The sequence below is a fragment of the Nannospalax galili genome, unplaced genomic scaffold, assembly GCF_000622305.1.
Source record: "Nannospalax galili isolate Female #2095 unplaced genomic scaffold, S.galili_v1.0 scaffold948, whole genome shotgun sequence".
Taxonomy (NCBI): domain Eukaryota; kingdom Metazoa; phylum Chordata; class Mammalia; order Rodentia; family Spalacidae; genus Nannospalax; species Nannospalax galili.
Window position 1 is genome coordinate 12,633 of NW_008358192.1, and position 20,095 is coordinate 32,727.

General features: G+C 47.6%; 1 protein-coding gene and 1 pseudogene across 2 annotated transcripts in view; one reads left to right on the forward strand and one right to left on the reverse strand.

Moving 5' to 3' along the window:
• Positions 1-12,803, reverse strand: part of LOC103724457 (HLA class II histocompatibility antigen, DRB1-10 beta chain-like) — a 17,078-nt gene extending 4,275 nt beyond the window's left edge. Inside the window, exons 1-4 of one of the 2 annotated variants that reach the window (XM_008821553.2) lie at positions 12,704-12,803; positions 7,112-7,381; positions 3,202-3,483; positions 2,469-2,579 (exon numbers count right to left, since the gene is read on the reverse strand). In XM_008821553.2, the coding sequence (XP_008819775.2) occupies positions 2,469-2,579; positions 3,202-3,483; positions 7,112-7,381; positions 12,704-12,803 (763 nt within the window). The remainder of the gene's footprint in view (positions 1-2,468; positions 2,580-3,201; positions 3,484-7,111; positions 7,382-12,703) is intronic. The other variant, XM_029557870.1, reaches the window with a different exon arrangement.
• LOC103724401 lies at positions 9,326-9,896 on the forward strand (annotated as a pseudogene).
• Positions 12,804-20,095: the final 7,292 nt, after the last annotated feature.

Consider the following 20,095-nt stretch of genomic DNA (forward strand, 5'->3'; position numbering starts at 1 on the left):
ACTACACACACACACACACACACACACACATATTATACATATATTCCTGAAATTCCTTAAGAATCAGCTGTCTCTGGCAGCTGAGAAACTGAATTCAACAGATCATTATTCTGAAATAAACTTACTTATTTACATTTTCTCTTGAACTATATTTGAAACAAACTCCTCAGATGAAAACCAAAGCAAAACCTTCTAGCCTCTCAACCAACTCACACCTTCCTCTGAATCCCACCAGCTGCTTCACAAGAACATACCACCAGAACGTGGAGGTTTACATCAATACCCAGATGCTGTTATCCTTACACAATAATAAGATTCAACATAAGGAAACACCTGAACTTGGAACTGTCTTTCCAAGATGGAAAGACATCCTTAGTCCCTGAACCACGAGGTTTTCAGCATAATTCCAGAACTCCTACCCTGCCCAGGAGGTCTTAAAGAGCCTGGCCGATAAACTCAACCTAAAGGAGGAGCAAGTTACGGCTTGGTACCACCAGCATAGGTACACGCAGCTCTGCAAGGACCCGGAGCCTCTCAGCCACCCCACCGGTTCAGCCCCACCTTGTCCCAGGAGTACAAGTTCTTCTATCGAAGCCTCCTGCACTTGATGAGCCTAATGGGTTCTCCTTCAGAGACCTTAGTCCCCAACGCAGGGCCAGGCGGGACTCCCAGGGCCCATGTCCTGAGCCTCCACCCTCACCAGGCACCCCAGGGCTCCCTGCAGCTTTGGAAGCCTTGCAGAAACTCTCCATCTGTACCTTGACATCTGGGTACCAAGGCAACCAACCAAACCCCTGGGGTTTCTGAGTCTGTAGGTGGGTGGTTGCTTGTGTTTTTGAGGGGTTGGTTGGTTGGTTGGTTGGTTTGTTGACTGATGGTTTTTGAGAGGTCTCCGTATCCCAGACTGGCCTTCAACTCAGGGTAGCTGAGGAGGACTTGGAACAACTGATGCTTCTACCTCTGGGGTGCTGGGGTTGCGGGGTGAACCACCACGCCCGTTTTGGTTTTAATATTTATTTCCTATGTTTAGGGTTTTTGGTTTGGGGTTTCTTTCCTCTTTGATATAATTTCCTCTACCACCTGGCCCTGGTGTTAACCTTTTGTTTGCTTTTTGCTTGTTTGGGTTTTTATTTGTCAGTGTCAGATTGATAATAAAACTTATTCCTAGAAAAGAGAAGATACAAGATTTAACTGCTTCCCCAGCACAGCCGCACATGCATTTTCTATCCTGTTTCTTTGTTGTAAGTCTGTTCTCACTTTATATTGTCTTTAACATCTAATCCACTTCATAAAAATTAAACAAGTACAAATCATATACATAAGTATCAGTTTGTTTAAGAAATGTTTTATCTGACATTGGCCACAGATCCTTTCTCTCCTCTATTTCCTCTCCTTGAAATCATATGAAGAAGGTGATTTTCGTTTCTGGTTTCTTTGAGAAACCAGACAAATATATGACACAGACGGGTTCAGAAGCACTAGACACGGTGAAGCTGAACACAGCAGCTCAGGACGGAGGAAGAGAAGGTCCTTCTGTGCTGGGAATTCCAGGGCAGGGCAGGGCTGAGCAGCCGGCAGGAGCCCGTGTTCTGTGGGGTCCCAGGGCCAGGAGGAGCCGGTCCCGGAAAGCCCTGTGTCTGTGGAAGAACGGGGCCCAGCAGGAGCGTTTCCACGACATGGAGACAGGGCAGAGTCCTTTCCAGCGTTTCCCCTCCACCTCAGCTCCGGAGTCCTGCAGAGCACAGGGACAGGGTGTTTCCAGACCTGACTGCCATGGCCTTGTCACCATCTCAGGCCTCTCCTGGCAGCATGGCGGGAGGACGAGAGAAACATCTCCAGCTCCCGGGTCAGCTCTGCTTCGGGGCCCAGGCCCTTCATTCAGTGCAGGGAACAAGGCTCAGGGCAAAGTCCTGGCCAGACCCTGGGTCTAAACCTCGCCCAGTGTGTCTGCCTAGTGTCCTGTCACCTCTGCCCTGTGCTGTGGGGAGAGCAAACCTGTCTGAGAGGATGGAAGGGCATTACCTGCTGTCCGAAGTCCAGACTGTCCTGGGATCGAGGAGATATTTAAATATATACAGCAGAGCTGTCCCCAGACACAGTGTCCCCAGCCTCTGATCTGCCACCTGGGATTGCCCTAACACCACAACCCACACAAACCAGGGCGGACAGGGCGCAGGCCGACAGCAGGAGCCTAGGAAGCTTCTGCCACACAAACCCAGTGCCCAGTGGCTCCTCCTTCCTGTGTCATTTCTTAACCCATCACCTCTAGGCTGGTTTTCCTTTCTCTTGTCTGTAAGTCCTGACTCCTTGAGTTTTAACTGCAGACTCTTGGTTTGAGAAGTCCCTTGGAAGTCTGAGGTCACCTGAAGAAAGAACACCTTCACAGGGCCACAGACATCCTAGAACAAAGCCGTGTCTCTTTCCCAGAAATGTCTATGGAGAGTCTCCACCATCCCCAGGCTCCTCACCTTCCAGATTCCTTAAGTAGATGAACAGCCCCACCCCGAGGAAGAGCAGGCCCAGCACGAAGCCCCCAACTCCGCTCAGCATCTTGCTCTGTGCGGATCCAGATCTCATCCCTGAGAGAGGAAACCAGGTTTAGAGATATTCAACTCCAACCTAGTCTCCATCTCTGGACCCTGAGATTCAGAGCTCTGGGACTGGGGAGGAACCTTCACTAGCACTCAGACCGTCCACTCCTGGGATGATATTCAGAAGGCACCCTGAATAGTGAGAAGGTCCACACCCCGAAGGGATTTACACCTGACCCCCCTGAAACACCACCCCCCACACGAAGCCTCTGGAATTCAGTGAGGTACAGTCATGAGGGGTGACAGCTGAGGAAAGGCGGAGCTGAGACGGGACGTCCCTCACGTCAGCCGTGACCCTGCATTGCACCTGGTCCGTCATCATCATGAACCTGCAGCAGAGCTGGGAAACAGCCCCAGCCCAGAGGCTGCAGCCAGGGCCATGCAGGCGACCAGGCCCTGTGATGTCACTGGAAGGGTCACAGGAGTGTCTGGTGCACATAACTGTTTCCGGGGTAGAGGTGGTTGTAGACATATCACAGGGCTACCCCAGTGAGCCACACAGAAGGAGAGGACATGCAGCACACAGTGTGTGGGGAGAGAAAGCTGCCACTCAGGGTAACCACACCCCTTCCTGGTGGGAATTCACAGGGCCAGGGACCTCCCCACTCACTCCACTCCACTGTGACAGGGCTGGGCAGGCTGGGGTGCTCCACCTGGCAGGTGTAAACATCTCCACTCTGAGGAACGGTCTCCAGCATCACCAGGGTTTGGAAGGTCCAGTCTCCATTCCTGATCAGGCCTGTGGACACAACCCCAGCCGTCTCCTCCCGGCCGTTGCGGAACCATGTGACTTCAATGTGGCCAGGGTAGAAACCACTCACAGCGCAGACCAGGAGGCTGTGGTGCTGTACGTGCTGGGTCTTTGAGGGGTGCACAGTCACCTGGGGCTTTTCTAGGGGAGAAAGGTGGTGAGAGTAAGTCAGGAGCACAGAGAGATCCTCCCTGGCCCGGTGCTTCCTATGTGCAGAAGGTCATGACTGAAAGACCAGATAAGAGACCGGCCTCTATTAGGGAGTTTGCACAATACAGGCCACCGTTGAGAGACCACAAAGGGAACTCTCCCCAGCAGGGAATTTCCACAATACAATCCTGATCTGGGAAGGCGTTCCTCCGCGCCAAATTGAACAGAATTTTTAACTCCCTCATTCTCGGATCACAGACCCTCGAGGAGCTTCTCTCCCTCCTAGAAATCTGGCTGTACCTCCTGCAGCCTGCCAAAGCCCAGCCCTTTTCCTCTGCAGCTTCCAGACAAGTTTATGGCCTCCCTGCCAGGAGTCGGGAAAAGCAGGACAGGACAGGCCAAATACGTGGCTGTGAGACTTCCTGCCACTCTCTGAAAAATCTATAAATGTCAGAAATCACATTTTGGGAGGAATTTGAAGACTTTCCCTCCAGCCTCTCCATCACACTTGGGGGTTGTTTTTCCTAATGCCACTCCAAGGCTTGCTCATGCCTGTCATACACACACACACACACCATGATACAAGGCTCTCTTTCTCCTAATAAAGCTCTTCTGAAGGGTAATTCTTGTGTTAGCTCCTTCCTCAAACCTGCAGATAATTTATAACAGTCGTTTAGTCTGTTTCTTCTAGAGCTCAACAGCTGCATCTCCAGATGATGTTTTGATAATAGTTTCCACTCATCTTGAAAGCCCCACTTCCCTTATGTGCCCTGGCCAAGCCAACGCAGACCTTCTACCAAACGTACCCCTAAGTATGGTTCTCTCCTGCCAGAGGAACAAACAGGAGGTAGAGCCGGTGCATGGCCCCTGCTCAGCTGCCCTGTTCTGCCTCGGTGGGGCCAGTCTGTAAGTCCTGCTCCTCCTCAGTGTGGCCCGCCTACACCTCTAAAAAGCCTCCAATCCAACCACCACTGTCAAATCCCATCAGTCAGAACCCCAAATTCAGTCCCTTGTTTGGGGACCAGGTTCCAGTGTGCGTAACTTAGAGATCATTTAAAGTATTCAAGAGAGTTTGCAGAGATTGCTTGACAGTGCTGCACCATTTTATAGAAAGGACTTCAACGTCTGATGATTACATGTCCATGGGGTCATACAATCATGGAACAAAACTGTCAGAGTTGGTCTTTGTCAACTTGACAAAAACTAGAGTCACCTGGGAAGAGAGGACCTCAATTGAGGACTTTCCTCCATCAGACTTACCTGTGGGTTCATCTGTAGAGCATTTCCTTACTTGCTAAATGATGTAAGAAGGACCAGCCCACTCTGGGCAGTGCCAGCCCCAGGCAGCTGGGCCTGGGCTGTGTAAGAAAGGAATCTGAGCAGGCCAGGGGAAGCAGCAAGTCAGTAAGCAGCGCTCCTCCATGGTCTCTGTTTGGTTCCTGCCCTGGCTTCCGTTGATGATGGACTGTACACTGTAAGATGAAATCAACCCTCTCCTCCCCAGGTTGCTTTTGGTCATGGTTTTTATCACAACAACAGAATGTTGACTAGAACAGAAATTGGTACCAGAGTCATGCTGTTGCTGTGATGGGCCTGGCAGTGTTGTTTGGGGAGGACTGGGGAACTTTTCTTGGAACTCTGGGCTCAAAAAGCCATTGAGTGCTCAGGGCTTAACGAGTCGCCATGGGAACTTGGAAGCAGATGCTGAGAGCCGTGCAGACAATGGAGGTCTGGCCCGTGGAATTTGAAGGGGAAATCTGAGAGTCCCTCAGCGACTCTCAAGGCTGTTTGTGTGATGTACGTGAATTAAGAATCTGCGGAAGTGAAACTTCTTGTGCTTTCCTGGAGAAATGGATGCTGGCTATCTGGGACTGGAAAATCAGTGTAATTCGTAAGAGACAAGCATCACTGAGGTGAAATCTTCTGGGAAGTATTTCCTAAGGGTCAGCACACAGAAGCTGTGGTCCAGGTGTGCCAAGGGTACATCACAAGCTGGCAGCCGAACTTGGTAAAGTGTAGGAGTCTCTCCTGCGGTACTGGGTTTGTAGGCATTAAGGGATCACGTTTAACAGCTGAGCCTCGGCACTCTGCGTGGCCCGGAGACTCCACGGGTGAAGGTGCAGCTTCAGTTTCGGTGGAGAGCCCATCATACTGAAGGTGCCAGGACCATGGGATGATCCCCAAGGACGGCGGCAGGAGAGGAGCTGGCCTGAGCCCACAAGTCAAGCTGTGTGTGCTGCAGATGGCGGAGCCAGGGAAATGGAGCTGCTCAAGCCCTTTGCAGCCCAGATCATGAGTAAGTCCCAGACGCCAGAGCTCTTCACACTGCTGGAGTTTGGATTTGCTTTGATCTGATTGTAACTGTGGCCTGGTTCTCCCCTCTTGGAGTAAGAAAGCATGTAACTTAGTTTTTTTTATTTTACAGGAACCCACAGTTAAGAGATTGATTTTTAAAAGAGAATGTGGACATTTTAAATACAGGGAATTTTAATAGTTGGACAGTGTTTTATACTGTGACGTCAATATTAGCATGACATCTTGGGGACAAACAAGAAAGGAAGCATTATAGTTTAACAGGGATGTGTTTGCATGTCAAGTTGACAAGCAATCAATTGTGCTGGTGTTTATCAATTTGACACAAACCAGAGTCACCTGGGAAGAAGGCGCCTCAATCCTTCCTCAGATTAGCCTTGGCACATCTGTGGAGCACTTCCTTAATTCCTAATTGATGTAGGAGAGGCCAGCCCACTGAAGGCAGTGCCATCCCTAGGCAGCTGGGTCTGGGCTGTATAAGAAAAGTATCTGGGCAAGCCAGGGGGGGAAGCCAGTAAGCAGCGTTCCTCCGTGTTCTGTCTCCAGGGTCTTGCCACGGGTCAGGGCTTCCACTGATGACGGACTGTAAACTATAAGATGAAATAAACTCTTTCCTCCCCCAAGTTACTTTTGATCACCATGGTTATCGCAGCACCAGAAATCAAACTAGAACACAAACCCCTCCCTGACACCCAGAGAGGAGAGTATCTAAGTGATTCTGTAAACAAGATCTAACAAAGGGAATGTGAGGTAAATCCCATTACAATTACACAAAGACATAATATGAAACTACTTGAATACCATCCACATTATGAAAATAGTAATGTTAGTATATTAAATAACAAAGCTGTAACTTAAAGACTGACTGCACTATCACTAAGCTCTGTAATAATATGTACACTAAGCAAACAAAAAAATAGCAGGAATTTTAGGCATGAAAACAGAGCAGTCAGTGGAGACCATCCCGAAACTTTCACCCCAGCCACATCCCATCGCCCAAGCTATGCTCCAGCCTTACCCCACCTCCACCCTCTCAGCTGCCATCAAGGGCCATGGGAACACACCTTCATCTCTTCTCTCCGGGTCCTCCCCTTGCCTTTATCCCCTTCTCTTCTGGGGTCTGTCACTTCATGGCACACCCCCCTCAGACAGGCACACTGGCTCTCTCCCTCCCACACCGTCACACGCTGACAAAATCACACACACTCACCAAGGCAGCCTCTAAAACTGCTTCCCCACAATCCCACGCTCACCCTTCTGTCCCTCCCTCCCTCATGTCTCCCTCTCTCCCTCCCCCATTTCTCACCTCTCTGCTGCACCTTGAGCTTCTCCACAAGTCTATAGTTGAATCTGCAGTACGTGTCCACCTTGGCCCGCTTCTGCTCCAGGAAGTCCTCCTGGCTGTTCCAGTGCTCGGCTTGGAGCCGCCCCAGCTCGGTCACTGCCTGATACTTGCCCACTTCACTGTCAAAGCGCAGGTGCTCCTCCTGGTTGTAGACGTGTCGCTGCAGATATCGCACCTGCTGCATCCCATTGGCGTAATGACACTCGCTTTTAACTTGATGCAAGAAACGTGCTGTGGAGACAGGAACCCTGATTCATCATTTATATCTGGAGGAAGATATCTCTCTTCAGATGCCCAAACCAGATGAATGTAAGAGTGCCCCAGACCACCTCTGAGTCCACTGTGAGCCATCTGTGTACCCAAGGGGTGGGGGAGGGGAGAAGGTGAGTGAGAGATGGCTCAGAGGTTAAGAGCACCTGCTACTCTTACAGAAGACCTGGGTTTGATTCCCAGCACCTACATGGTAATTAACAACCGTCCATAACTCCAGTTCCAGGGGATCCAATGCCCTCTTCTGATCTTGGGAATTGCACAGCACAGGTACACTTACATACGTGTAGGTAATACACTCATACACCCATTTCTCTCCACTTCTTTGGGCCCTTGTTTAATGTAGTGGGCGTGGGTCCTGTGCTCAGTGCCACCATTGTCACAGCTTCACGTGCAAGCTTCCAGTGGTCCAAAAGCCTCTGCCATTGAGAGGTCTTTAAGTCCAGTTAGATGGCTGTTGATTGCCCCCAGATAACAGTGCCACCATTGCACCAATAGAGGCAGTTTGCCATGCCAGTCGTTATGGTTATTAGGGTTTGGGCCTGGGTTGGACCATTGATTGTTTTTCTCCCTTGGCAGTTTGCATATCATCATCCAGCATTACGATAGCCAAACTTCAGTTAGAAAGCTGCCAGGTCAGTTCCTGCTCCGTTGTTTCAAGTCCTGTATCCAAAGTATGTCCTGTCTTCAGCAGCAGGGTCTTATCTACTAGTTCTGGGAGATAAGCAAGAGGTTTGGCAATAGCCCGTGTTATTTGGGGAGTCTCCTGGACTACCTTCACCAACAAGTCTAAGGGAGTATCTTCTGTCTGGCACTGGTATCCTTGCCCAGCAGCTCCCAGGTACACATATGCACTAATGTTCAGACACTGTGTGTGCACTTCTCATGGGATTTCGAGGGCATCACATTTCCCTCTGGGTTTCCTAGCCCCCCAAGATTCATTCATCTCTGCTCTTTGCATCCCATCTGGCCTCCCTCCTCCTTCCCTATCAAAACAAAAGTTTTTAAAGGATAGTTTTTCTCTATTTCTGTGAAGAATGTCATGGGGATTTTGATTGGGACCGCACTGAATCTGTAAATTTCTTTTGGCAGGATGGTCATTTTCACAACATTAATTCTATCAATCCATGAGCATGAGAGTTCTCTCCATGCTCTAGAGTCTTCCTCAGTCTTTTCAGAGGTTTAAAGTCTTCACTGTAGAGGTCTTTCGCCTCCTTGGTCAGGCTGACTCCTAGATGTTCCTTTTACCTCTTTAGGCTATAGTGAACGGGAATGTTTCCTTGATTTCTTCTCATAGCGTACTTGTTCTTGACATACAAAGAGGTTACTGATTTTTGTAAGTTGATTTTTGTATCCTGAAAGTGATGAGCATTTCTAGAAGTTTTTGGTGAGATTTTTGGAATCTGTTAGGTATACTATCATATCATCTGCAAAGAGGGATAATTTTACGACTTATTTTCCCATTAGTATCCCTTTAATTTCCTTCTCTTGCCTTATGGGCTCCAAGCGCTGAAGTGAAAAGGAGCAGGGATAGTGGACAGCCCCGTCTCACTTCTGATTGCAGTGGAATTGGAGATTTTCTCCACTTAGGGTGATTGTTGGCTGTGGATTTGTCATAAATAGCTTTTACTATGTTAATGTATATTCCTTCAGGACCTGTTCTCTCTAGGACTTTGTATCATGAAGGCATGCTGGATTTTGTCAAAAGCCTTTTCTGCATCTGTTGAAATAATCCTGTGAGTTGGAGGCACGTGCTCACTGAGGCAGGAGGAGAGCTGGCCTGCACAGCCTGACAGGGACTTAGCCCGCAGAGACTGGCCCACGCATGCAGCCCTGCGCCCACCAACTCGTCCACCCGCCCACTCCCTGTGCCGCCTCCTCCCACCCTGAACAGAGCCACTGAAGATGATAAATACCCAGGACAGTAGTATTTTGCCTCTGAGTAACTGTCCCCAGCTACAGTACTGCAGGCACATTGTTCCAAGGCCTCTGTGGTGCTCCTGATGCCCCTTACCCACTGTCGAAGATCCCCAGTGGGCGAGGGGATGGCAGGGATCCTTCTTTCTCAGCTCTAATATATAAGGATGAGAAGCTCACTGTGACCCAGGACCTCCCTGTGAATGATGGAAAACCTCACATTGTCCACTTCCAATATGAGGTCCCCGAGGTGAAGGTCTCTTTCTGGGATGCAGTCCTGTCCAGCCAGAGCCTGTTTGTAGAAATCCCAGATGGACTGTTAGCTGATGGGAGCAAAGAAGGATCGTTAGCACTGCTAGAGTTTGCTGAAGAGAAGATGAAAGTGAACTACGTCTTCATCTGCTTCGGGAAGGGCCGGGAAGACAGAGCTCCACTCCTGAAGACCTTCAGCTTCTTGGGCTTTGAGGTCGTGCGTCCCGGTCATCCCTGTGGCCCCTCTCGGCCAGATGTGATGTTCACAGCTTACCCCCTGGACTAGAACTTGTCTGATGAGGACTAATGGTCATAGAGGATGCTTTGCCCATCCTCTGTGTGGGGGAAGACGGGGAGTTAGGCGGCCCGGGGACAGAGGAGAGGGTTTCTCACTGTCTAGGGAAGGACACTGAGGGGCTCAGGTTGAGGGCTGTCCATTGTGTTCTTGGAGTTGACTCGTTGAAATTGTTTTCCATAAAGAACAGAATAAACATATTATTCACATGTAATCACCGATAGTAAATGAAGATGTTTATGAACTGATACTAGAAGCTTTTTAAACTGCGCTGTGATGTGCTCCATCTAGCCTAGGGGAAGAGGACATTGCCTGGAGGGGGAAGGGCTCTATGGGTCCAGGGTCAAGGCCTGGAGTCCTGGTGGGCAGGGCTATCAGGCTCAGGTCTCCCTGCAGCTGGGCTTTCTTTTTTGGTTTTTAAGACGTAGGTACTTTCTTTCTTTGCCTCCTGTCACCCCAGCTCCTAGGTATGGGCTTTTCGCCTCCTGGGCAGAGTCCTTGGGTTGTTTTTTGACACTCCTCCTGGGCTTCTCTGCATTTTGTGTCTGGCCTGGTGTAAGCAGGTCTGACCCCTGCCATCTTTACCGCTTAGTGTTATTCTGGCATTTGGTTAAGCTGGCTTAATCTGTTTAATGTTATCAGTACATTTTAAATAGGGGCACTGACACTCACTCCACCACCAGGTGGTTTTTTGGGGGTGCCGGGGCCTTAACAAACTAGCCAAACTACATCTTAAGTTTACCACCTGGAGTTCTCGCCTCAGTGGCTCAGGCCCCCAAGGTCCCTTTCCTAGTCTCAAGGGCAGAGAGGAAGAATAGCAACTCAGGCCTGGGACTTGTGGGAGGGATGAGATGCCTCTGGCTGGCCAAGCATAGTACTGACTGCCTCCCCCAACGGGTTCTGAGGGTTCCCTGCTCTGCAGGGCTAGGGGTAGGGCTGGACTGTGGAAAGTGGCCTGTCCTTTACTGTTTTTACAGCTTATTTTACAAGAGTAAGGAAGAGAGATCTAGATTGGGTTAGGGTGTCAGGGAGGCAAGTGTGTTGTGTTACTGTGTCAGTAAAGTGATTTAAAGTTAAAAAAAAAAGATAAAAGAAATAATCGTGATTTTTGTATTTAAGTCCATTTATATGGTCTTTTACATTTATTGGTTTACAGGTGTTGAACCACCCCTGCACCTCTGGGATAAACCAACTTGATCATGGTAAATGAGCTTTTTGATGTATACATATATTCAGTTTGCGTGCATTTTATTGAGAATTTCTGTATATATGTTCATTAGAGATATTGGCCTATAGTTTTCTTTGTTGCTGGAGGGATCATCACACCAGATTTCAAGCGATATTACAGAGCTATAGTAACAAAAGCAGCATGGTCCTGGCACAGAAACAGACATACATCAACGGAACCAAACAGAAGGCCCAAATGTGAGAGCACCTAGTTACTATGCTCATATTCAACAACTGTGCTAAAAATACACACTAGAGACAAGACAGCATCTACAATGAACGGTGCTGGGAAACTGCACACCCACACGTAGCAACGAGTGAAATTAGACCCATATTTATCGCCCTACACAAAAACCAATTCCAAACGGATCAAAGACTTCAATGTGGAATCTGAAATGCTGGAACTGTTAGAAGAAAATATAGGGACTATCCTACAAGTCCCGGGTGCAGGAAAGGACTTTTTAAATAGGACTCCATTTTCTCAGGAATTAAGAATTACAACTGGCAAGTGGGATCTCATTAAAAACTTCTGAATAGCAAAAGAAACAATAACCAAGCAAACAAAAAGCCCACAGAGTGGGAGAGAATTTGCCAGCTACACATCTGATAAAGGATTAATACCCAGAATATACAAAGAACTAAAAAAAAAAAAATCAAGGAAACAAATTAGTGGTGTGTGGTGTACTTCTGTAAATAAAAGGATCCATATTTAGCATACAGTAAGAAATGTCATTTGTCTAGAGGTATGACTGGATAGAACTTAACATATATGATAGAATGCATGAACTCCTGTGGAGGAGGCCGTGGAGGGGTGCGAATGGGGGGAGGTCTAAATTTAATTAAGTTCTATTATATAAAATACACAAAAACTCAATAAATAAATATATTCAAAATAAAGAAAGGAAACAAAGCTAAAAGTATATTTACCATACGACCCAGCTATACTACTCCTTGGCATAGACCCGAAGGACTCACTGTCCTACTATAGAGAAACTTGCTCAGCCAAGTTCATTGCCACGCCATTCATAATAGCTTAGAAACTTCAACAACCGAAATATCTTTAAGCTTATGAATGCATAATGAAAATGAGGAACAAACACACAATGGGACTCTATTCAGCGGTAAATAAAAATAAAATCAGAAAATTTGCAGGTAAATGGGCAGAGCTGGAAAACATTATACTGAGTGAGATAACCCAGACTCCGAAGACAAATGCCATGGTCTCTCTTATTTGTAAAGCTGAGCGAGACCCTTCCTGTTCCTTCTGACTCTGTAACACTCTCAGAAAAACCTTTGGATTAGTTTAATGTTTGACTTTGTCATTTTTACTTAAAACAACAGAACTACACATACAAAATAGGATAGAAATTGTACATATGAACTCTTTTTAAAGCGACGTCTCTTCGTCTAGCATAATTCAACATGAAGACAAGCACTGTACAAGAAAATAATTTAACATCCTCTCTGGACCCTGAGGGAATATGACACAAGAAAAGACCACAAATTTTAAAGACGTAGCATGGGCAAAGTGAGGATGTAGCTCCCTTCCTTCCCCCACCCACAGGAGCTCAGCACCTCAGGTGCACACTTACGTCGGACGTCTCTGACCAAAGCCACAGGAGGGCTCAGAACCATCAGTATCACCGTCAGAGCTGCCAGGCGGGGGCCTCTGGGGAGCCTCAGACACACCATGCTGAGGAGAGGGGAGGATGGTGGTCTCCCAGAGTGGAAACAGAATCCTCTCTACCCACATCCCAAGTACTTAGAACCAGGTATTCAATGCTCTGGTGCTGGGTTGGGTATCTCAGTGCTGAGTCACCAATCAGCATCAGATATGAACAGCATCATCAGTTGCTTGTTAGACATTCAGTATGAGGGTCCTCTTCTGAAACTTGAAATTCCCTTTATTAAAGATCCTTACTATTTAGCATTAAATGTTTGATCCAGTCACATCTGAAACACTTTAATTGGTTCCATAGTGAGCCAGGCCTGTGCTGGTCTGAGCACTGCAGGAGCCTTGACCTCACCAAGACAGGGCTGCTTGGACAACTCTGTCTGAAGGTGTTCGAGAGTCAAGGAGGTCAAGGGAGGATGAGGCCAGGCGACCTTGAACCTGGGCCTCACTGCACCACAGCTCAATGCTGAGGATCTCAGTAAGTTAATGAACTGCTCCCACTTCACATGAAGTCACTGCTGTCTTTCACATGTCCCAGTGTTGGAAACACCGTGGTCCTGTGGACACCTCATGGAGCAGCCTTCTCTAGTAACTGATGATGTCACAGAATTCCACCTCCTGATTGGAGAGTGCAATGTGCACTTCCCAGGTAGGGAAATCTCTGACATACAGGAGGAAACTGTCAGTCAGTGCATAGTGTGGCCTGAACCGGAGGGTGTTTCGTCTGACTTTAGTGTCCCTGACATATATTAGGGCCATATGCAGGAGCACAGGTGCAGGGATCCCTGTGGTCATCCAGATCTACCCCCCCCCAGAAGCAGCCACTCAAAGCAGATATTGGGGACCCTGGGGACACATGAGGGTGCAGCGCCCTGAGAGGTTTTAGTTAATGTCCTCGTGTGCAGAAGTCTGGGGGACGCAGAGTGAGGCCCAGAGCCAGGTCTGGGATGCAACTTTAGTTCTCTGACCTGTGTGTGACTTTGGAAGATAGATCGGTCTGTTCAGACTTCAGCTGTAGACAGCGCTTTCTCTACTTCCAAGTGCTGTTTCTGATTCAACATGTCTAGGTTTCACCAATCTTTAGCACAGCTAAGGTTTAGAACCAGAATGTTTGCCATGGAGTGCTTGGAGAGAATTAGAATTCTCACAGACCATCAGTTAATACTCACCAGGAAGAGTCTGGTTTTCTCTCTCCTTCACCCAGATCTCATGTCAGCCGTGCTGTGGTAAAGTACCGACCTCTTTAACACAGTGCAAACACTGGGCAGGTTGGTGTTTTAAGGACTAGAGGCTGACTGAGCCCTCATGAATCCTAAGCAAGTGCTCTACCACTGAGCTACAGCCCCAGCCCTCTTTTTATTTTGAAACAGGGTTTCACTAAGCTGCCCAGGCTTGCCTTGTACTTGTGAGCCTCCCACCTCAGCCTCCGGACTAGCTAAGGTTATAGGACTGTGCTACAAAGACCCAGCCTGGGACATTCTTTTGGGTTTTTTTCAAAATTCAATTTCAGAGTTCCACTGATTTACTTCCCAGGATTCCAGCCAGTGTAGACACTGATCAAACTGGGCCCCTGGAGATGGCTCAGTCAGTAAAGTGCTTGTCATGCAAGCATCACCCAGGGCCTAAGTAAAAAGCTGGGCATGGTGGCACAGGCTTACAACCCCACCACCCAGGAGGCTGAGACAGGCAGGTGGATCCCTGGGGCTTGCTGGCCAGCCAGCCTAGAATAATCAGCAAACCCCAGATCCCTGTGAGAGACCCTGTGTCCAACAAGCTGGATGGCTACTGTGGAGTGACACCCTAGACTGACCTCTAGCCTCCACACACACATGCACACATGCTCACACATGCACACACATACATGCACATAAAACAAGTTAATCAGCTAGGCATAGTGGCACACGTGCCTTTAATCCCAATACTCGGGAGGCAGAGGCAGGCAGACCTCTGTGAGTTCAAGGCCAACCTGGTCTACATAGCAAGATCCAGGCCAGCCGGGGCTACAGAGAGACCCTGTCTCAAAAAATAAAATAAAATAAAACGAAAAAATGAGTAAAGTCATAGATCTGGATATCTTGGGACTGATAGCATGGTTCCAACAGAGTTTTAGTGTGTATGGAAAGAGAGAATTTTCTACCATAAGAATCTGGAAATTTCAAAGCTGGGTATGGTGGCACACACCTTTAGTACCAGCACTGGGGAGGCAGAGGCAGGCAGATCTCTGTGAGTTCAAGGCCAGCCTGGTCTACATAGTGAGTTCCAGGACAGCTGGGACTACAGGGAGACCCTGTCTCAAAAAGACTAAATTTTTTTTAAAAATCTGGCAATTTCATCCTGTCCCTCAGTCACATAGAATGAGGCACCTTGTGTTAAGTCATCAGGACTGATGCTGGCGAGGTTCAATGGGCCCGAGTCACTTCCAAAGAGTTCACACAGTGTTCACCAGTCTAACGCAGCAAAAGAAAAGAAAGTCGGTTCTAGAAGGTGGGGTTGGGAAATGGTTCAGTTGGTAAGGTGCCTGCTGTACAAGCAAGAAGACCTGAGTTCAGATCCCCAGCACCCAGTGAAAAGCCACAAATGTCACCTTAGGGCTGTGGGGAAGTTAGGGGGTGAGAGACCAGGACAGGCAGATCCCCAGAGCTCACTGGCAGTCTAGCCAATTCTAGGAATTTTCATTTCCTCCGTCTCCTCAGTGACACGCAATGCACAGGTGTATTGCTCACAGTACCACGTTTGTATATTTCTGCAGTTTCTCTTGTTACTGGCTTTGAGTTTTATTCAGCAATGACCTAATAAGATCCAAGAAATTGTTTTGATTCTTTGATTTTTTTTTTTTTAAGATTTGACTTACGTCCAGAAAGTGTCTATTTGAAGAAAGTTCCATGTACTTTGAAGAAAGTTCCATGTACTGAGTAGAATGTATGCCCAATCTCATCTCTGCCTTTAGTTCATAGTTCAGTGTCCATGATTCAGAGCTGGCACCTAATGGCGTCGCATGGATCTTCCATGTTCATTTCATATGTTCTAACTCTATCTGTGTTGCTGTCTGAATGTGCCAACTCGTCTGATGGTCTTCAGCCGCACTGCTCTGTCTTCCACTTGACTGGCTCTATTGTGAGGGCTCCTTTTTGCAGTGAACTTACTGAGGTTTTTACTTACAATACTCATTTTTGTGTTTCCAGTGTTTATATCTCTTTGCTGAATTTCTCTTTCATATCCTTCTTGACTTCCTTGTTTTGTCTGGCTGTTTATTTTGTTTCTCTTTGGACTCAAACAGGAGTTTCTGTGTCTTCTATAGTTTTTTAAAATATTGTTATAATAATTTTTTATCTTTGCGATTTCATCTAATTCATTCTCACTAGAATCCGTTACTGTGGAACTGATCATTTTTGGAGGCATCACAGTGCCTTGATTTCTTACGTTTCTTGTGTTTCTGCAGAAGGCTTGTATATCCTGTGTTAAGCCATTGGTTGGATTTTTTGATCACTTGTATTTTTTTCCATTGAAGCATCTTCCATTTGAAGGGGTGCTAGGTTATAGTGGAGTTGAGGTGTCCTTCCACCGGACTGGGGCTGTAGCTCAGTATCTGAACCTTTGGCCCACAAGCTCAGAGCACTGGGGTTCATCCCACTCCAAGAGCATAATACTAACTACAGATGCACCACAAGTGATGGGCAGGTCTTCTGTGAAAGAAAATTAAATAATCGCTCGTTTTAAACAACCACCCCTTCCATTCCAAAGGCTCTGGAGAATTAAGGAACAAGGATAAGATGCTGTGTGTTAAGAAAGTACTGACTGGAGGCTGGAGAGGTGGCTCAGTGGGTACCAGCACATACTGCTTTTCCAGGGGACCCGGGTTCAGTTCCCAGCACCCACATCCTGTGACTTACAACAGTTTGTAACTCCAGCTCCAGGGCATCCAGTACCTTCTTACGGCAGAGAGAGAGAGGGGGGGGAGAGAGGGAGAGAGAGAGAGATCGTAGAAACTAGTTACTAAGGGCAGGAATGCAAAAACTAACAAGCTGGGTTAGGCTGGCGATTAGCAGACGTCCGCCGGCTCCCTCAGCCCAGCGGGAGCCTTTCTTTCCACAGCTTCTGAGCGGCCTGTTCAGCCTGCAGTCCCTTCCACATCCAGCACTGGATGGCACCCAGGCCTATCTTCAGAGGACATCTTCTGTTGGCATGTTACCCTGTCCCGGCACTAGAGGGCGATTCAAGCCAACGTTTGACCCAAATCCACCATTAGTGTGTTTAAATGGAGCCATGAGACCCTGCAATCCCCACAAGCCTGTGGGGCTAAGGCAGGCCCACGTGTTCCACCCGCAGTCCACAGCCTGCACTCAGGCGCTGTGGGCCTCTGTCCAGCTCTGGGCATAATCACCATGGATGAACCAATCCCAGGCCTGATGTTGGGTTTGTGGTCACCAGCACTGTCAGCTGGCTTATACTCTAATCCCACACCCCACTATGAACAGGAAGGCACTGGCAAAGGATGCAGGACCATGCTGTTTGCATGCAATTGGCCCAAGAAACTGTAACGGCCCGGGGAGATGCTGACTGGAATAGAAGTCTGATATCCTGGGAACACGTTTTCCCGCATCAGGTCTGTTCCAAAGCCTCTATCCAATGGCAATCCTGGTGAATAGAGGCTGTTAGGAGATCCCCCTCTTTCCAAATAAGGTAATATTCTGAAGTACTGGGGCTCAGGACTCCAGAATATGAGTTTTCAGAAGGGCCAACAGTGAGACAACTCAATTTGTAATGCTTTCTGAACAGAACTCCGGTACCACAGGAAAGACCAACAATGGACACAAGGGATCTCAAGAAATTAAAAGGCTCTGACAGCAAAGGAAGCTCTCCATCCTGTGAAGAGGCAGCCCAGGGAATGGGAGAGAATCTTGCCAGCTATACATCTGACGGATCTGATGGGATCCGTGATGACAGGACAAATTCAGAATTAAAACACAAAAGAACTGTTTAAAAAATATTTTACTTGTTATTTTTATTTTATGTACATGAGTGTATTGCCTGCATGTAACCACACTCAGGTCATGCAATGCCCATGGAGGCCAGAAGAGGGCATTGGATCCCCAGGAACTGGAGTTATGGACCGTTGTTAGCTGCCATGTGGTTCTGGGAACGGAACCCTGGGTCCTTTGCCAGAGCAGCCAGTGCTCTTAACCACAAAGCCATCTCTCCAGCCCCCTAGCTTCAACCCTTCAGGTCGGTGTGTCCAACACAGAGTACGTACGGAAGCCAGGAAACAAGGAAAGGGTGAGGGGTGGGGTGCCTCAAGGAAGAAGAGCTAGTAGAAGATGGGTAAGAAGAAAAAGTGGGGAACACTGCAGGTGGGAAGCCTTCAACAGGGGGAGGTGGAGAGGCAGGGAGCGACAGTACATCTGACACTGCCCTAGCCTCCACGCACCACCATCACACACACATACACTTTACATATATAGATAGATAGATAGATAGATAGATAGATAGATAGATAGATAGATAGATATAGATGTAGATAGATAGATAGATAGATAGGATAGATAGAATAGATAGATAGATAGATAGATAGATAGATAGATATTTCCCGTATAATTGCAATTGGCTATTGCAATGGTTCTAATAACTTTATAATGAATCTGTGCCAATAGTAAGTTTTAACAAAATTTAAAAATGAAGTGCTATCGGGCCTGGAGAGATGCTCAGCAATTAAGAGCACTGACTGGTCTTGCAGAGGACCCGGGTTCAATTCCCAGCACCCACATGGCAGCTATGAACCGTCTTTAACTCCAGTTTCAGGGGAATCCGAAGCCCTCTCTGACCTCCGCAGCATTGCACAACACGGGTGCACTCACATGCGTGCAGGCAATACACTCATACACATAACATTAAAAAATAATAAATAAAATATTTTTTTAATGAAGTGCTATTGAGATTCTAGTGATTTAAATTTACACATGTGAAACTTTTGAGCAACTCTCCTCTCACCACATTAGGCCATAAAACTAGAATAAGGACTGTAACCATCAAGGTTGATTTAAGAAAACAAAGTAATCCTGTGCTGCCTCAGGCCTGGAGGTAGGGCACCTTAAAACTAGAGGGCCCACGCTCCTCTTCCGATGGCTGACTGCTTACCCTAGAAAACACCACCATGAACAGCAGGCTTTCAGCGCTGAAGCAAAGCACGGCTTTGTGCATACGACATGGGATTTGGAATCAGAAACTGCATTTTGTAACTTCAGGTGTCTGTCTCCAACTTGAAAGACTTGTTTATGAACGTTCTCGGGGATTGTGCTTGTAAGGTACGACTCTAGAGCTTGTGGTTAGCAGTCACTCAATAAGAGGTGCTGGTGTTCCCTTTGTTCTCAGCGGTGGTTATGAAGTCCCGTTCTGCGGCTTACTCTCAGCACCACAGACCTCCTGCCCTTTGGTCCCGCAACACAATACCTTGGTCTCCTTAGCTCATCTTCATTTAAAGGCCTTTATTTTTAAATATAGGACTTTTTCAGTTTTCAAACAATCAAACATTTAATAACATACCTACTCTGTGGAAAGTTCTCAACATGAATTAAACACAACTCTGGCCACAAAGTCTCCAGAATATTAGAAATTATTCTAAAGGCCAATAGCATAAGCTTCCTGTATAAGCAAAGTGTTCTTAAATCCTGCCTCTCAGAAGTTCTCACCTCCTGGAACTTCTGCCTCTTGGAGGTTCTGAGATATTGTTATGACACAGATTCTAGAATCTTCACAGACCACACTCCCACAGCCTGCTTCGGTCTGAGCAATCATAGCCACACCGTTACGTGGAGACCTTTTACATTTTTGTTGATGAGGGCCTCCAGGCACAGGCCCATACTGCGCAGGAACAGTGAGCGTGCGTTGCTCATTTTATCTTGATCTCTGACAAGAGAATTCAGATGACGAGGAACTTGAAGACAAGACCTGAAAAATGGCAGCGACAGGTATGGAGCAGCTCCTCTCGGACAATTCCTCGACCTACTCTCTTAAGACCCTTGTCTTAGAGACACTGACAGAAGGGTTTACCTTTCAAATTCAATATCCATTATTTCATTCTTATTGATTCCTCCAGGACACTGACGGGGAATGTCCCATGGTCGCCTCAGCTCTAGAGTCATGGGTTCTTCTTTGGTTTCTAGCATTGGAACTAGTCAGACATAAGACCTGTTGTCTCCAACACTGGGACGTTCCGGAGACTAGGCTGGCCCTTCCTGTAGTATTGTTTGCTCCATGATCTGCCTCAGGTCTCAGAGACCACGATGTCACTTTATCTTCTAAATGGGGTCACCAT